Source organism: Esox lucius, chromosome 2 (assembly GCF_011004845.1).
Source record: "Esox lucius isolate fEsoLuc1 chromosome 2, fEsoLuc1.pri, whole genome shotgun sequence".
NCBI classification, from domain to species: Eukaryota; Metazoa; Chordata; class Actinopteri; order Esociformes; family Esocidae; genus Esox; species Esox lucius.
This window is the reverse complement of record NC_047570.1, coordinates 36324279-36345964: the sequence shown is the minus strand read 5'-3', so window position 1 is coordinate 36345964 and position 21686 is coordinate 36324279. Positions and strand designations below refer to the sequence as shown.

The 21686-nt window shown below is 45.3% G+C and overlaps 1 protein-coding gene across 1 annotated transcript in view; it reads right to left on the bottom strand.

The window, feature by feature from the left end:
• The window catches only part of otud7a (OTU deubiquitinase 7A), a 42196-nt gene extending 20767 nt beyond the window's left edge, over window positions 1–21429 (bottom strand). Inside the window, exons 1-8 of the mRNA XM_034296267.1 lie at window positions 21377–21429; window positions 20193–20332; window positions 11199–11381; window positions 10757–10975; window positions 7917–8012; window positions 7400–7527; window positions 3057–3148; window positions 198–325 (exon numbers count right to left, since the gene is read on the bottom strand). Of these exons, the coding sequence (XP_034152158.1) occupies window positions 198–325; window positions 3057–3148; window positions 7400–7527; window positions 7917–8012; window positions 10757–10975; window positions 11199–11381; window positions 20193–20332; window positions 21377–21429 (1039 nt within the window). The remainder of the gene's footprint in view (window positions 1–197; window positions 326–3056; window positions 3149–7399; window positions 7528–7916; window positions 8013–10756; window positions 10976–11198; window positions 11382–20192; window positions 20333–21376) is intronic.
• Window positions 21430–21686: the final 257 nt, after the last annotated feature.

Here is a 21686-nt window from a genome sequence, read left to right as displayed (position 1 = left end):
ATTTTTCTTGGCGAGTGATTATGCGTCCGACTGCACCCCCGCTATGTACATCAATTTAAATAAATTCCCATCTCCGTCTGAGCAGGGATTCAACCATCACTGCACGGTAGCACAGTAGTGTGTGTGTGTGTGTATGTGTGTATGTGTGTGTGTGTGTGTGTGTATATGTGTGTGTGTGTGTGTGTGTGTGTACACACCCTCCCCTCCAGAGTCTCTGAGCACGGTGTCGGCCACCACCACGATGGGTCTGCGCAGCACGTGAGCCAGGACAAAAACGTGGAACTCCTCCAGGCTCTCATACACCGGGTCCTCCAAGTCGTCCGCCCTGCAGACACCACCCACACAGCACGTTAAAACGCCCGCTCCGACACTCATCCGCCCTGCAGACACCACCCACACAGCACGTTAAAACGCCCGCTCCGACACTCATCCGCCCTGCAGACACCACCCACACAGCACGTTAAAATGCCCGCTCCGACACTCATCCGCCCTGCAGACAACACCCACACAGCACGTTAAAATGCCCGCTCCGACACTCATCCGCCCTGCAGACACCACCCACACAGCACGTTAAAACGCCCGCTCCGACACTCATCCACCCTGCAGACACCACCCACACAGCACGTTAAAATGCCCGCGCCGACACTCATCCGCCCTGCAGACACCACCCACACAGCACGTTAAAACGCCCGCTCCGACACTCATCCACCCTGCAGACACCACCCACACAGCACGTTAAAATGCCCGCGCCGACACTCATCCACCCTGCAGGCACCACCCACACAGCACGTTAAAATGCCCGCGCCGACACTCATCCACCCTGCAGGCACCACCCACACAGCACGTTAAAATGCCCGCTCCGACACTCATCCACCCTGCAGACACCACCCACACAGCACGTTAAAATGCCCGCGCCGACACTCATCCACCCTGCAGACACCACCCACACAGCACGTTAAAACGCCCGCTCCGACACTCATCCACCCTGCAGACACCACCCACACAGCACATTAAAACGCCCGCTCCGCCTCTCAGGTCACCGGCAATAAAATGTGACACGATATCTAAGTAGGGCAAAGGCTACCTAGAGGGAGCAGACAAAGTTAGCTAGAGTCTTCTATTCTGAAAAGTGCTCATTCACGTAGCCAGTTGTAGCCCCGCCTCTCTGCTCAGGAGTCTGTGTTCATTATTTAACTTTGCAGGCAAAAAAAAAAACAACAGAAAGTTCTTTGAGAAGTAGGGTTGGGGTGCTCGTGTGTGTGTGTGTGTGAATCCTGGGATATTAAAACTCAGAGACCACCGCCTTTCCACGTAAAGCCAAGGATTACAAATTCCGCTCTAGCAGGTCTGTTCAGTGTTGTCCTCCAGGCCCCATAATCAGGGCTTTACACAGACGTCACTCGAAAACATCGTAATTCACTAGGTCATCCCATTTGGGCGCACGCAGAATTTCGACTACTTGTGTGAGATGACGTGTCAGTGCAGGGCTATGTGGTGTAGTGGAAATGTTCAGATGCGTTCTGAGTTGCCGAGGTTAGATGAGGTTATATGAAATGTTCCAGAGAAACCGGCGATTTGAATCTAAGAGAAGAGTTGTAGTTTGAATGAACAAATGGGAACAGTGATACTTCCCTGTGCTCTACTCCACCTCCAGCAGTGTTGTTGTTCTTGCTGGTATACACTCACCTAAAGGATTATTAGGAACACCATACTAATACTGTGTTTGACCCCCTTTCGCCTTCACAACTGCCTTAATTCTACGTGGCATTGATTCAACAAGGTGCTGAAAGCATTCTTTAGAAATGTTGGCCCATATTGATAGGATAGCATCTTGTAGTTGATGGAGATTTGTGGGATGCACATCCAGGGCACGAAGCTCCCGTTCCACCACATCCCAAAGATGCTCTATTGGGTTGAGATCTGGTGACTGTGGGGGCCATTTCAGTACAGTGAACTCATTGTCATGTTCAAGAAACCAATTTGAAATTATCCGAGCTTTGTGACATGGTGCATTATCCTGCTGGAAGTAGCCATCAGAGGATGGGTACATGGTGGTCATAAAGGGATGGACATGGTCAGAAACAATGCTCAAGGGGCCTAAAGTGTGCCAAGAAAACATCCCCCCACACCATTACACCACCACCACCAGCCTGCACAGTGGTAACAAGGCATGATGGATCCATGTTCTCATTCTGTTTACGCCAAATTCTGACTCTACCATCTGAATGTCTCAACAGAAATCGAGACTCATCAGACCAGGCAATATTCTTCCAGTCTTCAACTGTCCAATTTTGGTGAGCTCGTGCAAATTGTAGCCTCTTTTTCCTATTTATAGTGGAGATGAGTGGTACCCGGTGGGGTCTTCTGCTGTTGTAGCCCATCCGCCTCAAGGTTGTGCGTGTTGTGGCTTCACAAATGCTTTGCTGCATACCTCGGTTGTAATGAGTGGTTATTTCAGTCAAAGTTGCTCTTCTATCAGCTTGAATCAGTCGGCCCATTCTCCTCTGACCTCTAGCATCAACAAGGCATTTTCACCCACAGGACTGCAGCATACTGGATGTTTTTCCCTTTTCACACCATTCTTTGTAAACCCTAGAAATTGTGATTGTGAAATACTCAGACCGGCCCGTCTGGCACCAACAACCATGCCACGCTCAAAATTGCATGAATCACCTTTCTTTCCCATTCTGACATTCAGTTTGGAGTTCAGGAGATTGTCTTGACCAGGACCACACCCCTAAATGCATTGAAGCAACTGCCATGTTCATTAGATAATTAGATAATTGATTAGATAATTGCATTAATGAGAAATTGAACAGGTGTTCCTAATAATCCTTTAGGTGTGTGTGTGTGTTCTACCAATCCCCAAGGGCTGCTGTTGTTCTTGCTCGTGTGTGTTCCACTCACCCTCCAGTGGTGTTGTTCTTGCTGGTATGTGTGTGTGTGTGTGTGTCTACCAATCCCCAAGGGCTGCTGTTGTTCATGCTCGTGTGTGTTCCACTCACCCTCCAGGGGTGTTGTTCTTGCTGGTGTGTGTGTGTGTGTGTGTTACTCACCCTCCAGTGGTGTTGTTGTTCTTGCTGGTGTGTATCCGCGGCTCACTGGAGGCCAACTTCAACAGCTCGTTCCACTCCTTCTCCCACTCCTCCTCCGTGTACACCAGCCCTGACTGAGACACACACACACACACACACAGGCTGAAAACATATGTGTGCTGCCAACGGGGGTGTTGTGTGCCTGGTGTTTGGAAAGTGTTGACGGGCTGTGCTGCCACCTCCAGGCCTAGTGGGGGTGAAGGGCGGCGGGGACAGGGCTGACATCAGAGCTCTGCTCAGCCTGCAGCTCCAGACACGGTCCTGGGACTCCTTTCACACATGTACACAGAACTTATTATTTAGGGAGCGCCAAAATGGCATCCTGTCCCCTACAGTCTGAAGGGGCCTATAGGGGATAAGGTGCCAGGGCCTATAATGAATTAGGTGCCAGGGTCTACATGGAATAAGGTGCCAGGGTCTATAGGGAATAAGGTGCCTGGTTCTACAGGGAATAAGGTGCCAGGGTCTGCAGGGAATAAGGTGCCAGGGTCTACAGGGAATAAGGTGCCCGGTTCTACAGGGAATAAGGTGCCCGGGTCTACAGGGAATAAGGTGCCAGGGTCTACAGGGAATAAGGTGAAAGGGTCTACAGGGAATATTGGGAATAAGGTGCCAGGGTCTATAAAGAATAAGGTGCCAGGGTATATAGGGAATAAGGAGCCAGGGTATATAGGGAATAAGGTGCCAGGGTCTATAAGGAATAAGGTGCCAGAGTCTAAAAGGAATAAGGTGCCAGGGTATATAGGGAATAAGGTGCCAGGGTCTATAAGGTATAAGGTGCCAGGGTCTATAGGGAATAAGGTGCCAGGGTATATAGGGAATAAGGTGCCAGGGTCTATAAGGTATAAGGTGCCAGGGTCTATAGGGAATAAGGTGCCAGGGTATATAGGGAATAAGGTGCCAGGGTCTATAGGGAATAAGATGCCAGGGTCTATAAGGAATAAGGTGCCAGGGTCTATAGGGAATAAGGTGCCAGGGTCTACAGGTAATAAGGTGCCAGGGTCTACAGGTAATAAGTGCATAAATATTTCAAATGGATCAACACAAACATATAGAATCAAGTCACAGGGGGAGTGGCATGATTAATTAAGTCAGAGGGGGAGTGGCATATTTAATAAATTCACGGGGGAGTGGTATATTGAATCAAGTCACAGGGGGAGTGGTATATTTAATTAATTCATGGGGAGTAATATATCCAATCAAGTCACAGAAATAAATTACTGGCCAAGTAGAACACCCCTCCGTCCCTCACTTTTCCGTTCTCCCTCATTTCCTCCCTCACCTTTCCAGCCTCACTCCCTTCCTACCTTCCTTCCCTTCCTAGAGTTCAGAGGTCACAGACGAAGGACCAGTCACTGTTTTCCTGAAATGACCTGGGTTCAAATCCTAATCACATTTTCATTAACTTGCCTGCTGGAGGCTGTTTTTACAGAGCTCGTCAAACACATATGTTCCTACTCCCATGTCAGCACGGGGGAACACACACACACTCGTACACGTGCACAAACACACGCACACACACACACACACACATGCACAAACATACACACAAACACGCACACACACATGCACACACACACGCACGTACACGCATACTCAAACACACACACACACACACTCGTACACATGCACAAACACACACACATGCACAAACACACACGCACACACAGGTTTTCCTATAATTTTTTTCATTTGCATGATTTTCATTATTTTACTGTTGTAGTGAGGACCGAAGGACACACACATTGCTGACAAAAGCTAAAAGCAAAGACACTGCCTCTCTAAAGCCCATTGGGTTGTGGTCTAAAGAAGTGCCCTAGATAGGAAATAGGGCCCTGGTTTAAACTAGTACACTACACAGAGATCAGGGTAAACTAGTACACTACACAGAGATCAGGGTAAACTAGTACACTACACAGAGATCAGGGTAAACTAGTACACTACACAGAGATCAGGGTAAACTAGTACACTACACAGAGATCAGGGTAAACTAGTACACTACACAGAGATCAGGGTAAACTAGTTCACTACACAGAGATCAGGGTAAACTAGTACACTACACAGAGATCAGGGTAAACTAGTACACTACACAGAGATCAGGGTAAACTAGTACACTACACAGAGATCAGGGTAAACTAGTACACTACACAGAGATCAGGGTAAACTAGTACACTACACAGAGATCAGGGTAAACTAGTACACTACACAGAGATCAGGGTAAACTAGTTCACTACACAGAGATCAGGGTAAACTAGTACACTACACAGAGATCAGGGTAAACTAGTTCACTACACAGAGATCAGGGTAAACTAGTTCACTACACAGAGATCAGGGTAAACTAGTTCACTACACAGAGATCAGGGTAAACTAGTACACTACACAGAGATCAGGGTAAACTAGTTCACTACACAGAGATCAGGGTAAACTAGTACACTACACAGAGATCAGGGTAAACTAGTTCACTACACAGAGATCAGGGTAAACTAGTTCACTACACAGAGATCAGGGTAAACTAGTTCACTACACAGAGATCAGGGTAAACTAGTTCACTACACAGAGATCAGGGTAAACTAGTACACTACACAGAGATCAGGGTAAACTAGTTCACTACACAGAGATCAGGGTAAACTAGTACACTACACAGAGATCAGGGTAAACTAGTTCACTACACAGAGATCAGGGTAAACTAGTACACTACACAGAGATCAGGGTAAACTAGTACACTACACAGAGATCAGGGTAAACTAGTACACTACACAGAGATCAGGGTAAACTAGTTCACTACACAGAGATCAGGGTAAACTAGTACACTACACAGAGATCAGGGTAAACTAGTTCACTACACAGAGATCAGGGTAAACTAGTTCACTACACAGAGATCAGGGTAAACTAGTTCACTACACAGAGATCAGGGTAAACTAGTACACTACACAGAGATCAGGGTAAACTAGTTCACTACACAGAGATCAGGGTAAACTAGTACACTACACAGAGATCAGGGTAAACTAGTTCACTACACAGAGATCAGGGTAAACTAGTACACTACACAGAGATCAGGGTAAACTAGTTCACTACACAGAGATCAGGGTAAACTAGTTCACTACACAGAGATCAGGGTAAACTAGTTCACTACACAGAGATCAGGGTAAACTAGTACACTACACAGAGATCAGGGTAAACTAGTTCACTACACAGAGATCAGGGTAAACTAGTACACTACACAGAGATCAGGGTAAACTAGTACACTACACAGAGATCAGGGTAAACTAGTTCACTACACAGAGATCAGGGTAAACTAGTTCACTACACAGAGATCAGGGTAAACTAGTTCACTACACAGAGATCAGGGTAGTTCGGAATGTACGTTTGGTCCCTCCTGGCACAGAGGGAGCAGATGGCACCAGTCGCTGCAGAAAGACACAGGAATCATTTGGCCTCAGTTTTAATGCCACAGCATGCAGTTGTACGTTCCCGGGTGGTGAGGGGGGGCAGAAGGACCCCACCCTGGCCTTGACTGTCGGCGTCAACGAGGACAACACGCATCAGACGAGCGGCGAAGGAAACCGAGAGACATGGTCGCCTCCAGCGCAGGCGTAGCATCGGGGGGAAGCGGTTTGAGTGTCTGGCCTGACCTTTGACCTCTGGGAGGTTTGTCCAGAGGAATAGAGCCCCGAGGAAGAGGACTGCCTCCAGTGCATATGTTCTGCTGCAGTGTGGGTTTGAATCCCTCCGACTGCCCTTTCAGCTAAATCTCACCACTTTCCCCACCAACAAAGCATTTGTGTAATAATAATTACTAAATAATAATAACTATTATTGTAAGGTATACTTTTTGTGGAGGCAATTGTAGTAATACTATTGGAATTAAAATTTCCTGACAAATTGATGTCATCAGACCTTGTTGTGACGACTGTTTCGCAGTTTACATTTATTTGATGTGACTAAGTTGTGGAAAGTAAGTGTTAATTGCGTAGGAACAGCTGAGGTTTTTGCCCTGGGTGGAGCTCAAGCCAGAAATAGATTAGCAGGTCACCCACACACCCACATACACACACACAATGCAAATAAACAGCCCACGCACAGACACACTTTCACACCTTCTACCACATAAACACTTGTTGCATTTCTGATGCTGTTATGTTGATTCCAGCTCACTTTCAGATCATGAAACATCCACGGTCAAATGGGTACGTAGAGGAAACACTACAGAAGACACAATGGTGGACTCCTGGAAGTCCCGTGTCTCTGTGTGTGTCTGTATTTCTATGTTTGTGTGTGTGTGTGGAGAGTATTCGGTACAGTACCTCTTTGTTCTGTTGGGTCTGCTGCCACCTCCACCTCCTCTTCAGGGCCTCCCTCTCCGCTCCACTCTTCATCATGGCATACAGGGACTTCCTCAGAACAAGGTCTCTGTCATGGAAGCCCCACATACCTACAACACAGAGATGGATGAGCATAAAGCCCAGGGAGGGAGAGACAGACACGCCCTCATTATGGAAGCCCTAGGCCTGTACATTGTCAACATGATTCATGATAGGACTAGGGGCATTCCAGATGTGCTGAGTGTTTTTTCTTCCCTTCTCCGCGCCTCGTAAGCACATTCACGTGCCCCTCTCCCTCTCCTAGAGTCTCCTCAACAGTTTTCCACACAAACACCTCAGCACCCCATATTGCTGGGTTCATGAACTCCTTGATTCCTGGCAAATGGGAATTTCTTGTCCGCATCTTTCTATCATCTATGTTGCCCTTTCTTTCCATCTGTCCCTTCTGTCTATCTATCCAACCCCCCCTCCCTTCCCACGCAGGCCAGGACAGACTCACCTAAAGACGCAGCGTGAAGAAGACAGTTGCCGTCTCCAGTAGTGGCAAGAGGAAGGAGACGTTTACAGCTAGAAGTGGACCACCAGTTCAGACGACCTGGAGGAGAAGGCAGGGGTACATGAAGAGGGCATGACAGTTGGGAGGAGAGAACAGGGGGACACGAAGAGGGCCTGACAGTTGGAGGAGAGAACAGGGGGACACGAAGAGGTCCTGACAGTTGGAGGAGAGAACAGGGGGACATGAAGAGGGCATGACAGTTGGGAGGAGAGAACAGGGGGACATGAAGAGGGCATGACAGTTGAAGGAGAGAACAGGGGGACATGAAGAGGGCATGACAGTTGGGAGGAGAGAACAGGGGGACATGAAGAGGGCCTGACAGTTGAAGAAGAGGACAGGGGGACATGAAGAGATTGTGACAGTAGGAGGAGAGGACAGGGGGCGCTGTTCTGTGTCAGAGGTCGGTATCACTCCACCCTAACATCCAGCGTTGTAGCTTCACATTACAAAATGAACGTACCATTCTATTAATTCTCAGAGTAGCTCTCCTCCTAAAATATGTTTTGATACTATTGTAATAAAATGGTGGATTTATTTAATACTGAAATCGAGTAAGGTTCAATCTACATGCAGTGTATCAATAACATGCCAACAGTCTGAAATAGTGGCTTGGTAGTATCTTATGTGATGTAGTATGAACTGTCTTTTAAAGACTGAGGTACATCGTTTACAAAAAATGGAATAGAACAAGCATATCTTTTTTGTTGTAAACGGATACAACAGTTAAACTAAGCTAATGAGGCTTTTATAATTTATACTCTTTAAGGACCAATGGTTATATAAGTATAATTACACTGAACAAAATTATAACCGCCCCCATTTATCATGAGCTGAACTCAAAGATCTAAGACTTTCTCGTTGTACACAAAAGGCCTATTTCTCTCAAATATTGTTCACCAATCTTTCTAAATGTGTGTTAGTGAGCACTTCACTAACACAGATAATACATCCACCTCACAGGTGTGGCATGATGGCATGATTATTGCACAGGTGTGCTTTAGGCTGGCCACAATAAAAGGCCACTCTAAAATGTGCAGTTTCATCACACAGCACAATGCCACAGATGTTGCAAGTTTTGAGGGACTGTGCAATTGGCATGCTGACTGCAGGAATGTCCACCAGAGCTGTTGCCTGTGAATTGAATGTTAATTTCTCTACCATAAGCCATCTCCAAAGGCGTTTCAGAGAAGTTGGCAGTACATCCAACCGGACTCACAACCGCAGACCAAGTTTAACCACACCAGCCCAGGACCTCCACATCCAGCATCTTCACCTCCAAGATCATCTGAGACCAGCCACCCGGACAGCTGCTGCAACAATTGGTTTGCATGAACAAAGAATTTCTACAAAAACTGTCAGAAACTGTCTCAGGGAAGCTCATCTGCATGCTTGTTGTCCTCATCGGGGTCTCGACCTGACTGCAGTTCGTCGTCGTAACCGACTTGAGTGGGCAAATGCTCACATTCGATGGCATCTGGCACTTAGGAGAGGTGTTCTCTTCACGGATGAATCCCGGTTTTCACCGAGGCGTCATGTTGGTGAGCGGTTTGCTGATGTCAACGTTGGGATCGAGTGGCCCATGGTGGCGGTGGGGTTATGGTATGGGCAGGCGTGTGTTATGGACAACGAACACAGGTGCATTTTATTGATGGCATTTTGAATGCACAGAGATACCGTGATGAGATCCTGAGGCCCATCTTGTTGTGCCATTCATCCACGACCATCACCTCATGTCGCAGCATGATAATGCACAGCCCCATGTTGCAAGGATCTGTACACAATTCCTGGAAGTTGAAAACATCCCAGTTCATACTCACCGGACATGTCACCCATTGAGCATGTTTGGGATGCTCCGGATCGGCGTATATGACAGCGTGTTCCAGGTCCTGACAATATCCAGCAACTTTGCACAGCCATTGAAGAGGAGTGGACCAACATTCCACAGGCCACAATCAACAACCTGATTGCCTCTATGCGAAGGAGGTGTATTGCACTGCGTGAGGCAAATGGAGGTCACACCAGATACTGACTGGTTTACGGACCCCCCCAATACAGTGAAACTGCACATTTTAGAGTGGCCTTTTATTGTGGCCAGCCTAAGGCACACCTATGCAATAATCATGCTGTCTAATCAGCGTCTTGATATGCCACACCTGTGAGGTGGATGGATTATCTCGGCAAAGGAGTAGTGCTCACTAACACAGATTTAGACAGATTTGTGAACAATATTTGAGAGAAATAGGCCTTTTGTGTAGATAGAGAAAGTCTTAGATCTTTGAGTTCAGCTCATGATAAATGGGGGCAAAAACAAAAGTGTTGCGTTTATAATTTTGTTCAGTGTATGTCAAAAGTCTAAAGATTTATGTAACAATTTCAGATTGTCCCATAAAAGCCAGTTTTCTATGAAGGACCAAAAATCCTGTTCTGTTTGTTAATCATGGAGGCCATATTGCTCTCCCACAGAGCCGACAGCCTGTAATCTCATGCTCCGTTGGAGGTGTGGCCTCAGATACTACAGGAGGAAACATGGGAGTGGCTCAAATATCAGACAACACCAAATAAGGAGTTTGAAATGATTCTGGGCCAAAAAACATGTTTTAGAAGCTTCAGGGCCTAAGAAATTGTTAGTTGTAGTTAGGGCAAAAAACGAATTCCGAACTTCAGATGCAGTAAACTTCAGTAAAAACCCGTGCAAGTGGGTTCTGTGTGTGTGTGCGTTCATGTGGATATCTGTTTCAGTGTGTGTGTGTGTGTGTATGTGTGTGTTTGTGTGTTGCACCAACCAGCCTGTTCCAGGGCCACCATGGTGGACTGCTCGATGAGGTCCCTCTCGATGAAGGTCCGGAAGTCTTCGCTGTAGACGCTGAGATCCGGGAGCTGGAACGTGTAGATGGGCATCTCCAGAGGAAACTGCTCACTGATACACTCGCTGGCCACGTGGGACCGTGCCAACGACACAATGGCAGAGCTGGCATGGGAGATGCCTCTGGACAGACGCTTCTCTGGAGGGGGGGAGTTAGGGCGGAGAGAGAGAGGGCGGAGAGAGAGAAAAGAGAGGTAAAGGGTGGAGAGCGAGAAGAGATAAAGGGTGGAGAGCGAGAAGAGTGAGGTGGGGGTGTGGAGAAAGTAAGAACATAATGTGAACAAACAAAAATGGCGGCTCCAGGGCTTTCAACTGTTCTACATGACGCCCCCCCCCCCGTCTCTCCGGGTGGTTTGGCCCACCTTGCGTGTTATCCTCCTGCCTCTGGACGCTGGGCCGATCCACCTTGCTGAGGTGCTGGGGGGTGTCATGGTCCGGCTGCCGGTAGTAATGGCCCTCGTTGAAGACAGCGGGCAGGTTGGCAGTGTGGACCTGCCTGAGCTCCTCGTAGTCACTGAGGGCCGCGCTGAGGTCCCAGTTCTTACCTGTAGAGAACACACACACACATATCGATACATCAGCTCCTCTCTCCTGTCTCTGGGTGCAAGGGGAGCACAATCCCATCAGCTCCTCTCTCCTGTCTCTGGGTGCAAGGGGAGCACAATCCCATCAGCTCCTCTCTCCTGTCTCTGGGTGCAAGGGGAGCACAATCCCATCAGCTCCTCTCTCCTGTCTCCTGTCTTGTCCCTCAACCAAGGGAAACATCGAGTGTCACACCAGACAAACTTGTGGTTGGACCGCTTGTTCTGCTACTGAAAAACTGTTGTCAATTCGCCCTTGAACAAGGTACTTGACCCACACAGCTACTTTAAATGGCTCTGGTTAAGAGTAGCTACATGACAAAACAAGAAGTGAATGTAAAAGAGGAGAAAAACAATAGATCATAGCAGACACAATACAAACCAAAAGTATACAGTACACCAGGTTCAAAAAGGAAACAGGAAACCCCTGCGAGACACGCTAGTTTGTTAGCACCTTGAACTGCCTGCTTAGTACAATATGACACGTCAATGTTACATTTGGTCGACACTAATAATTTAAGATAATCTGTAATTGATGGGTTAAGTTTCTACAGCGTGATTCTAACTGCAAAACATTTTTAGTGCTTTGTATCTGTTAGAGTCTTTATGGCCATGACAAAACATCCAGATGAACTCATAGTCAGAACAAGGTAAGTAAGAGTCTCAGGGTCTAAGGGTCTCATGGTCTCAGGGTCTAAGAGTCTCAGGGTCTCATGGCCTAAGGGCCTCATGGTCTAAGGGTCTAAGAGTCTCAGGGTCTCATGGTCTAAGGGTCTCATGGTCTAAGGGTCTCATGGTCTAAGAGTCTCAGGGTCTAAGAGTCTCAGGGTCTAAGAGTCTCAGGGTCTCATGGTCTAAGGGTCTCATGGTCTAAGGGTCTCATGGTCTAAGGGTCTAAGAGTCTCAGGGTCTAAGAGTCTCAGGGTCTCATGGTCTAAGGGTCTCATGGTCTAAGGGCCTCATGGTCTAAGGGTCTAAGAGTCTCAGGGTCTAAGGGTCTCATGGTCTAAGGGTCTCATGGTCTAAGGGTCTCAGGGTCTAAGGGTCTCAGGGTGCTTCCTCCTACAGTGAAATTATATATATTTTCCTGACATCTGGATGATAACTTTTTTCCATATAAATGAATAATGCCCCGTCATTACAATACTGTTCTAGTAAAGACAGGCTCTGATTTATGCCATCTTCTATCTGTCTCTGTCTGTCCTTCTTTCTCTGTCTCGGTATGTTTCTCTGTCTTTCTGTCTGTCTCTCTTTCTTTGAATCTCGAGCAGTGCAGCTGTGGTTGCCATGGTCACCACTGAGTGTCCTTGACTGATCTGTGATTGACAGCTTCCTCCGGCTTCCTGACTCAAGCCGATGTGTGTGTGTGTGTGTTTGTGTGTGTGCAGACAGGATCCACCCAGCTGTCCAGGCACATCCTCCCCTAAATGGGTCAAATGATGACTGGTGGAGGGCAAATGGACAGACAGAGACATACACACAGATTATACACCTCTTAACATATTTATCTTTTTTAATATATTTTTCTTATTTTCCACTTGACTTGGCAATGTTAACAAAATGCATTATGCCAATAAAGCTCATGACATTTAAATTGAATTGAGAGGAGTTACTGAGGGAAAGGAGTACAGAGAGATTAACAGAGAGGTAAAAGAGAGAGAGAAAGGGACTGAGAGAATCATCACAGTCCAAATCACTCTGAATCATTAAGCAAATTAACTTATGCTCAAAAATTGCCTTGATGTAATGAAATACAGCAAATACAGACAAAGAGAAGAAAGGAAGTGGTACCAGGGAGAGAGACAGGGAAAGACATGGAGGGTGAATATCAGACAGAGTGAGAGGATGAGAGAGAGTCAGAGGATGAGAGAGTCAGAGGATGGGAGAGAGTGAGAGGATGACAGAGCTACAGTACCTGTTCTGTAACTGTAACCCTGTCCAGCCCTCAGTCTGAGGTATTCACTTAACTAAGCAGTGCATCATCCCTCCCTTTTCCATACATCATCCACAGAACACTTAAAGTCAGGAATACACCGCAGAGGAGAAGGAGGCTGAAGAAGAGACGGAGGAGGATGAAGAAGAGACGTGGGAGGAGAATGAGGAGAAACGCTAATAGTTAAAAGACTGTGTGCGCCTCCCCAAAAATGCTAGCTCATGCATTTCTAATTGGACCTCCTCTGTAGCGCCAACCTACAGAACACGCTAACGGTTCCCCAAGCCAGACCCTAATGCCTACAACGCAGTGCTCATCACTTTTAAAAGGAAGTGTTCCACACAGGGAACATTTGGGACAGACACAGTCTTCTGGCGGTAGTCAGCCATCTCTCCCACAGATTATTCCCCCTCATTCCTGAAAGCCTCTCTTCAGCTCAGCCGTTCTGCTTTGATGCCTGGCTCACCTCACAGCAATGTTTAGAAAGAGGGGGGAGGGAGGAAGAGAGAGAAGGAGGAGTAGAGAGACAGAGAGTGTGTGTGTGTGTGAGTGTGTGTGTGCATATGCACACTTGTGTGAGAGTGTGTGCATTTGAAAATTCAAGCCTTTTCATATGGGTCTCTTTGAAATGGCTTCAGCCCCTCCCATCTCTCCAGAGTCCCTCCCACCTCTCCAGAGTCACTCTCACCTCTCCAGAGCCCCTCCCACTTTTCCAGCGCCTCCCAACTCTATTACACAAATCACACAAACACCAGGCTGGGCCATGGTCTTGCAGATAGAGATGTTCCCCACTCCAGCTGAGAGCCCCCACCACACACTCACACACACACCTTTCCCTTTGGACAAGTGGACACATATACACGTACATACATACATACATTACATAACCACATAAAGTCTTGCACACAAGCACAAACCTATGCACACACACATGCATGCATATACACTCACAAATAGAACGAGAGAGCAGTTTACTCAAAAACTGTTTGTACTCTGTGTGTGTGTTTGTGTGTGCGTGTTTGTTATTAGAGTGTTAGATCCGGCCATAATATGTGTATACCCCAGCAGAAGGGACGTTTACTGTGACCTTTAGATGACCTTCATGTTACAGGGATGAGGAGAATATGAATGTCACTGGGATGCTTTAGGAAGGGTAATGAAGATATATCTGAGATGCTGTAGGAAGAGTAATGAAGACATCACTGAGATGGTGTAGGAAGGATAATGAAGATATCACTGGGATGTTGTAGGAAGAGTAATGAGGATATCACTGGGATGCTGTAGGAAGGATAATGAAGATATCACTGGGATGTTGTAGGAAGAGTAATGAGGATATCACTGAGATGCTGTAGGAAGGATAATGAAGATATCACTGGGATGCTGTAGAAAGAGTAATGAGGATATATCTGAGATACTGTAGAAAGAGTAATGAGGATATCACTGAGATGCTGTAGAAAGAGTAATGAGGATATCACTGAGATGCTGTAGGAAGGATAATGAAGATATCACTGAGATGCTGTAGAAAGAGTAATGAGGATATCACTGGGATGCTGTAGGAAGGATAATGAAGATATCACTGGGATGTTGTAGGAAGGATAATGAAGATATCACTGGGATGTTGTAGGAGGGGATAAGGAAGATACCACTGGGATGTTGTAGGAAGGATAATGAAGATATCACTGGGATGCTGTAGGAAGAGTAATGAGGATATCACTGAGATGCTGTAGGAAGAGTAATGAGGATATATCTGAGATACTGTAGAAAGAGTAATGAGGATATCACTGAGATGCTGTAGGAAGGATAATGAAGATATCACTGAGATGCTGTAGAAAGAGTAATGAGGATATCACTGGGATGTTGTAGGAAGGATAATGAAGATATCACTGGGATGTTGTATGAAGGATAATGAAGATATCACTGGGATGCTGTAGGAAGGATAATGAAGATATCACTGGGATGCTGTAGGAATGATAATGAAGATATCACTGGGATGTTGTAGGAAGGATAATGAAGTTATCACTGGGATGTTGTAGGAAGGATAATGAAGATATCACTGGGATGTTGTAGGAAGGATAATGAAGATATCACTGGGATGCTGTAGGAAGAGTAATGAGGATATCACTGAGATGCTGTAGGAAACTCATACGGATGAGTTGGCAGTTAGACAGGTTTGGACCATAGTGTATATTTTACAGCTATAGTGATCGTTCTGCTAGAAATAAGCTAATACTATTAGTTATTAGGGGGCCAAGCAACAAAGTTGCTGGAACCCTGTTCTGTTTGTACATTTTATTATATTTATTATTATTATTCTCCACAACATCTCCTCCGAGACTCTGGAACGGATTTGCATGCCGTTTGGTGTGAAGGACCTTTGAACCATTATCTTTAAATGTTATATAAGGAAAGTTGATATCTCAAACAATATGCCCGAAATCAGCGAATGAAATTGAGCTGGGCGGGTCTATGACTTTAGATGTCCATAAATCCCAAACGGAACATCAAACAGCTACGCAACGAATCATACTCGTAAATGTGTCTGCTAGGAATGGACAGGAAAAGTCCCATACAAAAATACCGCTTGGGGGCGCTACATACATCACCAATGTTTCTCACGATTTTGCCGTTGATAAAAACACACTTAAACAACATCTCCTCCGAACAGCTGAATGGATTTGGATGATAACTGGTGTGAAGGACGACTGGTCTTTAAAAGTTATATAAGAAAAGTTGATCTCTCAAACAATATGGCCTCCTTTTTGACATCTGTGAAAACCTCATTAACGACATCTCCTCTGAGACTGCTGAACAGATTTGCATGCTATTGGGTGTGATGGACCTTTGAACCATTCTCTTTTCAAGTTATATGAAGAAAGTTTATATCTCAAACAATATGGCTTAAAATCAGCGACCGAAATTGATGCGGGCGGGTTTATGACTATATAAGGCCATAAATCCTCATGGGAATATTCAACAGCTACCAAACGAATAATGCCCATTAACATCTCTGCCATAAATGGACAGCAGAGGTCAAGTATAGAATGACCTTATGGGTACGCTATAAACCTCACCAGTGTTTTGCGTTATTTTGACATCTTAAATGATATCTCTGAGACCGTTGAATAGATTGGCATGCTGTTTGCTGTGAAGGATTTGTGGACCATTATCTCTAAAAGTCTGTAAAAAAGTTGATAACTCAAACAATGTGGCCACAATGCGCAATTTAATTTGACATAGTTGTGGCAAATCTTATATAAGGCTATAAATCCTAAAACGATTATCCAAGAAAGATGCTACTTGCTTTACAGATAAACACCAAGGCCAGGAATTAACCCTGAAAGGTATGAACAGCTAGCTCTCATGGTGGTGCTACAAACCTCACTGATTTTACGAAATTCATAAAAAAAAATCAGCCAAATATGTCAGAGACATAACTTTCTGGAGATGTTAATCACTAAATGAGGTAACTGAGCCAAACATTCTCCAGCTTAACAAGCTACACCCTTTCCCATTCAAAGTCAATGGTATTAGGAATCAAGCCAGGGTGACATTTCACACTGGCTAACGCAGGGTGGCTAACACAAGATGGCTAATATATGCACTCCTCCCTCCACACTATCACACACACATTATATTCTCTCTTCACACACAATACACACTCTCCTCCCCCGACTCCTCACCAAGACACATTCTTTGCTCCACACACATATTCCTACCCTACCCTCTACTCCCTCCCTCCAAACACACTTTCTCTTGTCTCTCTTTACACACTCTTATATCTCCACATACAATGACACACACATTCTCCTGTCACTCAGCAAACAGACATTCCTATTTTCATCCAAGAAACCCGCCTCCACCCCCACAAGCACAATGTCCCATATCTCTACACATAACACATACACACATTCTCCACTTTATATGGTTTTTGCCAGACCGCATAAGTGAAGCTGCCCAAGAAGAGCAAATGTCTCTTACTGAGTAAGTGAGGGAGTGATATGCTATCCCTTGATAAAAAGCGTAGTGGTTAGAGACACAGACTGCCATGAAGCCGACTGCTGTTCCAGCCTCGCTGCAGACAAAACTACATATTAAGATTTGTTCAGAATAGACAAAAACCTCGCTGGCTGCAACTTTCAGTAGCTGTGTTATAGTATGCCCAAAACTGTTTACGGTTATTTATATTGTAAATGTTTCTGGTGGATTTTCAAAATATGCCCCTGTGTATGCTATTTCGGATATTATAGATCACAATCCATTCAGACTATTTGGACAGCCAGCAAGCCCTGTGGTGTAGTGGGAACATCCCGGTCCTTCAATATTGTGACCCCAGTTGAATTCCCTTCTCAGACATTGCAAATTCTCTATGTCATAAATGTTTATCCACTAGGTGCTTTTCAGCCTTCACACAACAAGATATATTCCCTCTGTAATACCATGATTCTCATATATTTAGGAGAATAATTTTTTTACCTGACCCTTATATAATGTTATTGTTTTCCAAAGAGACAAATCAGCCATGGAGTGATTGGAGTTACTGTTTTTGTTATAAGTAGGCTGTATAGCTATTATATATATAGTCTTTGTGCAAGACTTCTCTTTAGTTCCGTTAATAAATGTTCTGTTGTCCATGTTATTTCAGCAAAAATGTAATGGCTGAGGTAAAAGTTGCATTCTGCTGTTTAAATAGCATAATGATTAAAGAAAGTCTGTCACATAGAAAACCAGGGATTGAAACCTGCCAGCGACAACAATATTCATCCTTCCTAATCGGCTGAACTAGAATTGCCTGGTTCCTTTTCTGGTTTCGAGGTCTTTTGTTTTGATTTCCTCTTCTTTGATTGGACATCCTGACTACTAGCGGCATTGGGCATTTTTAAATAGCAAAACATTTCTCTAGTGAGAGCATGCAGTGAGATGCTTCCTGGGCCCCGCTTGACCCCCTGAAACGCTGCTCGCAGCTTTAATTATCATTACTAGTATTAGACACAAACTGATGACACAACCCACAGATGGCCCAGGAAATGAATCCTTCCCACCTCAGCTCTAAAGAAGTGCATTATGGTGGCTGATCCAAGACCAGGGTCCTGAAAAGAAAGAGCCAGCTCAAACCTCTTCTCTCCTTCAGCTTGCAGGGCTGTGTTATGGCTTTGTGTTTCCTCAATCAAAAATGACACAGTGGTCTTGTGAAATTAACCACTCCCTGAACACAGACATGTTTGCTTAGCTCCTCAAACTGGTTGGATGGGGGGATAGTTATTTCCATGCTATACATGTATAATTTCCACCTCCTTCTACTGGTTAATATGATCGTAACTGATGACCATCTGCGAAGGTGGAACAATTACAGAATGAGTACACCCTGTTTCACGCACCCTGTTTCAAAATCTTCCTAGAGCAACAGGAAATATGATTTGTTGTATGGAATATACAAACACACATTTTCCCTTCAAATAATAAAGTAATTTTCAAGAGGAAATAGAAAACTCTGGAAACATTTGTGAACTTGTAGGAAATGCAACTTAGCATTTCCTACAATATCCGTCCGATTAAGATACGGCATCTGTAGACAACCCTGTCTGTAACCGAGGGATACTGCAGTGAAACATCTCTTTATGTAAAAACCAAAAGACTTAGAGGGCTGACCCTGTAGGGTGCATGAAACACTCCCTAACCAGACATCTGCACTGCCAGTAAACATGACCAGCATAAGGAAATGTGCCCTGGACTGAACTGCAGTTAAATGAATACATCCTGTATATTCTGGCGGTCTAGATTACAGCCTAATCCCACTGGCCTGAGGGGAACACCGCCCTTGGTTTCCGCCAGCGACTTGACCTTTTTCAAAGCTCAATTCTCCAGTCTGCTTGATTAAGTCATTTACAAAAAAACATTAAAAAAAAGAGAGAGATGTAAAGATGAAATTTTAATACTGCCTGAAGCTGTTTTGGTACTTACAATAAGATGTGTATTGCCTTCCATACAGCCCATTCCCGGGTGACACAAACTGAGTTCTGCATGGTCTGATGAAACCAAGGTTGAACTTTTTGGCCATAATAAAAAAAGGTATGTTTGGCACAAAAACAACACCATACCCACAGTGAAGCATGGCGGTGGCAGCATCATGCTTTGGGGCTGTTTTACTTCAGCTGGAACCAGGGCCTTACTCAGGGTGGAGGGACTTATGAACAGTTCCAAATACCAGGCAATTTTGGCACAAAACCTTCAGGCGTCCGTTAGAAAGCTGAAGATGAAGAAGAAGTTCACCTTTCAGCACGACAACAACCCAAAGCCCACATCCAAATCCACAAAAGCATGGCTTCACCAGAAAAAGATTAACGTTTTGGAATGGCCCAGCCAGATCCAAGACCTGAATCCAATTGTGGGGTGATCTGAAGAGAGCTGTGCACAGGAGAACTGACAGATTTGGAGCACTTTTTCAAAGAAGAGGGGACAAATATTGCCACTTCAAGATGTGCCATAGTAATAGACTCCTTCCCAAAAAGACTGAGTGCTGTAATAAAATCAAAAGGTGCTTCAACAAAGTATTAGTTTAAGTGTGTGTACACCTATGCAACCAAGTTATTGTGGGTTTTTTATTTTTCCCCCTCAAAGATTTCAGTTTGTTTTTTAATGGAATTATTCACGTTGTAGGTCACATTAAAGGTGGAAAAAGTTCTGACATGATTTATCTTGGTCTCATTCTTTTACATCACATGAACCTGTCTTCATAACAGGGGTGTGAAGACTTTTTATATCCACTGCATTTAGGAGTGCCCTTTAGTCACACCCGACAAACCGCCGGCCCGGTCCACCCCAGCCAGATACGGTTCTGGTCCTACCTTCCAGCAGGTCTCTAGCCAGGCCCGGCTCAGCTCCCGTGGACCTGACGAAGTCCGACAGGACCGCGTCCATGTCCAGAGTCATGTGATCATGGGGATGGGCGGGCCAAGCCGCAGCGGTCACCTTAGTCGACGCCAGCCTTCACACTGTCATCTGGGAGCACACACACACACACACACACACACACACACATGCACTTTCATGAGTTCACCGGAGAAAACTCAGTCAGGACATTACAGGAACCTGACATATTTCCACTGACTTCACACAGACCCCCAAAATAAAAGGAAAGAAAATAGGAGAGGATCTTTAATGTGTGTGTGTGTGTGTTTTGGAAAGTTTGAGTATGTTTAGATGAGTGTGTCAACCTGTGTTTGTATGTTTGTGTGTGTGTTTGTGTGTTGCAGTGTGCATAGGGGTATGTGTGCGTTGCATTGTGTTTTTGTAGGTGTGTGTGTGTTTTGGATTGTGTTTATGTGTGTGTGTGTGTGTGTAGGAGTGTACAATGAAATCTAGATGCCTCTTCCTCATTGTGTGGGTGGACGGGTGTGTTTGAGAGTGCGTGCAGAAACTCAACAATTTTCCCAGTATGTGTGTGTGTTTGTATGTGTGTGTGTGTGCATGTGTGTGTGTGTGTGTTTGTATGTGTGGGTGTTTGTATGTGTGTGTGCATGTGTGTGTAATATCAGGATGACTGATGAGGTCACTAATGGTACTGTGTGAAGAGCAGAGAGGTCTACCATGTCTCCTCTCTGTCTCCACGTTCAATAAAGAAATGATGGGGTTTTGTGTGTAAATTGATGACAATTGTTTTATCAATTAGAAACAAAGTCAGTAACACAACAAAGTGAAGGGGTCATTCTCAATGTAGTGTCAGCTAGAACTAACCCACATTTGAATGATTTCTTATTTACCATGAATATTTCCAACTGCAAAACACCTGTTGTTCAGAGATTTAGTTGAATAACAGCTTAAAGACATAGTGAGTTACTAAAACGACCACTGTCCTCCATCTTCTCCTCGGTCTTTCACCAACACAGACAGATCAGTCACACTCAGTAACACTCGTCGTGTTTAAGACGTAGAGTTTTCGTCTTCCTGTTCCAGTAAAGGTGTGCTTTGTGTGTGTGCATGCGTGCATGTGTGTGTGTGTGTGTGTGTGTTCACTGGTGCGGAGCAGCACCAGTCTGTCAGTATGTCCTGGGCTTTTCCTGTCTTGTTCATCTTGACCTTCATGATTCGGCAGAACCTGGGAGCAACAAGGTGTCAACAAGGTGTCAACAAGGTGAGATGTCTGTTCACTTTCCTTCTTTCTCTCCCTCACTCTCTCTGTCTCCCTCCTCCCTCCCTCCTCTCTCTGTGTAGGGGGTGAGAAAACGTCAGATGACTTCTTCTAGGATGACCTCACACAACCAGAGGAACTTGTCATCTTGTTTAAACTGCAGCATAAACCTGAGCAACATGCAGACACACTGAGATGGGGCTGTGCATTT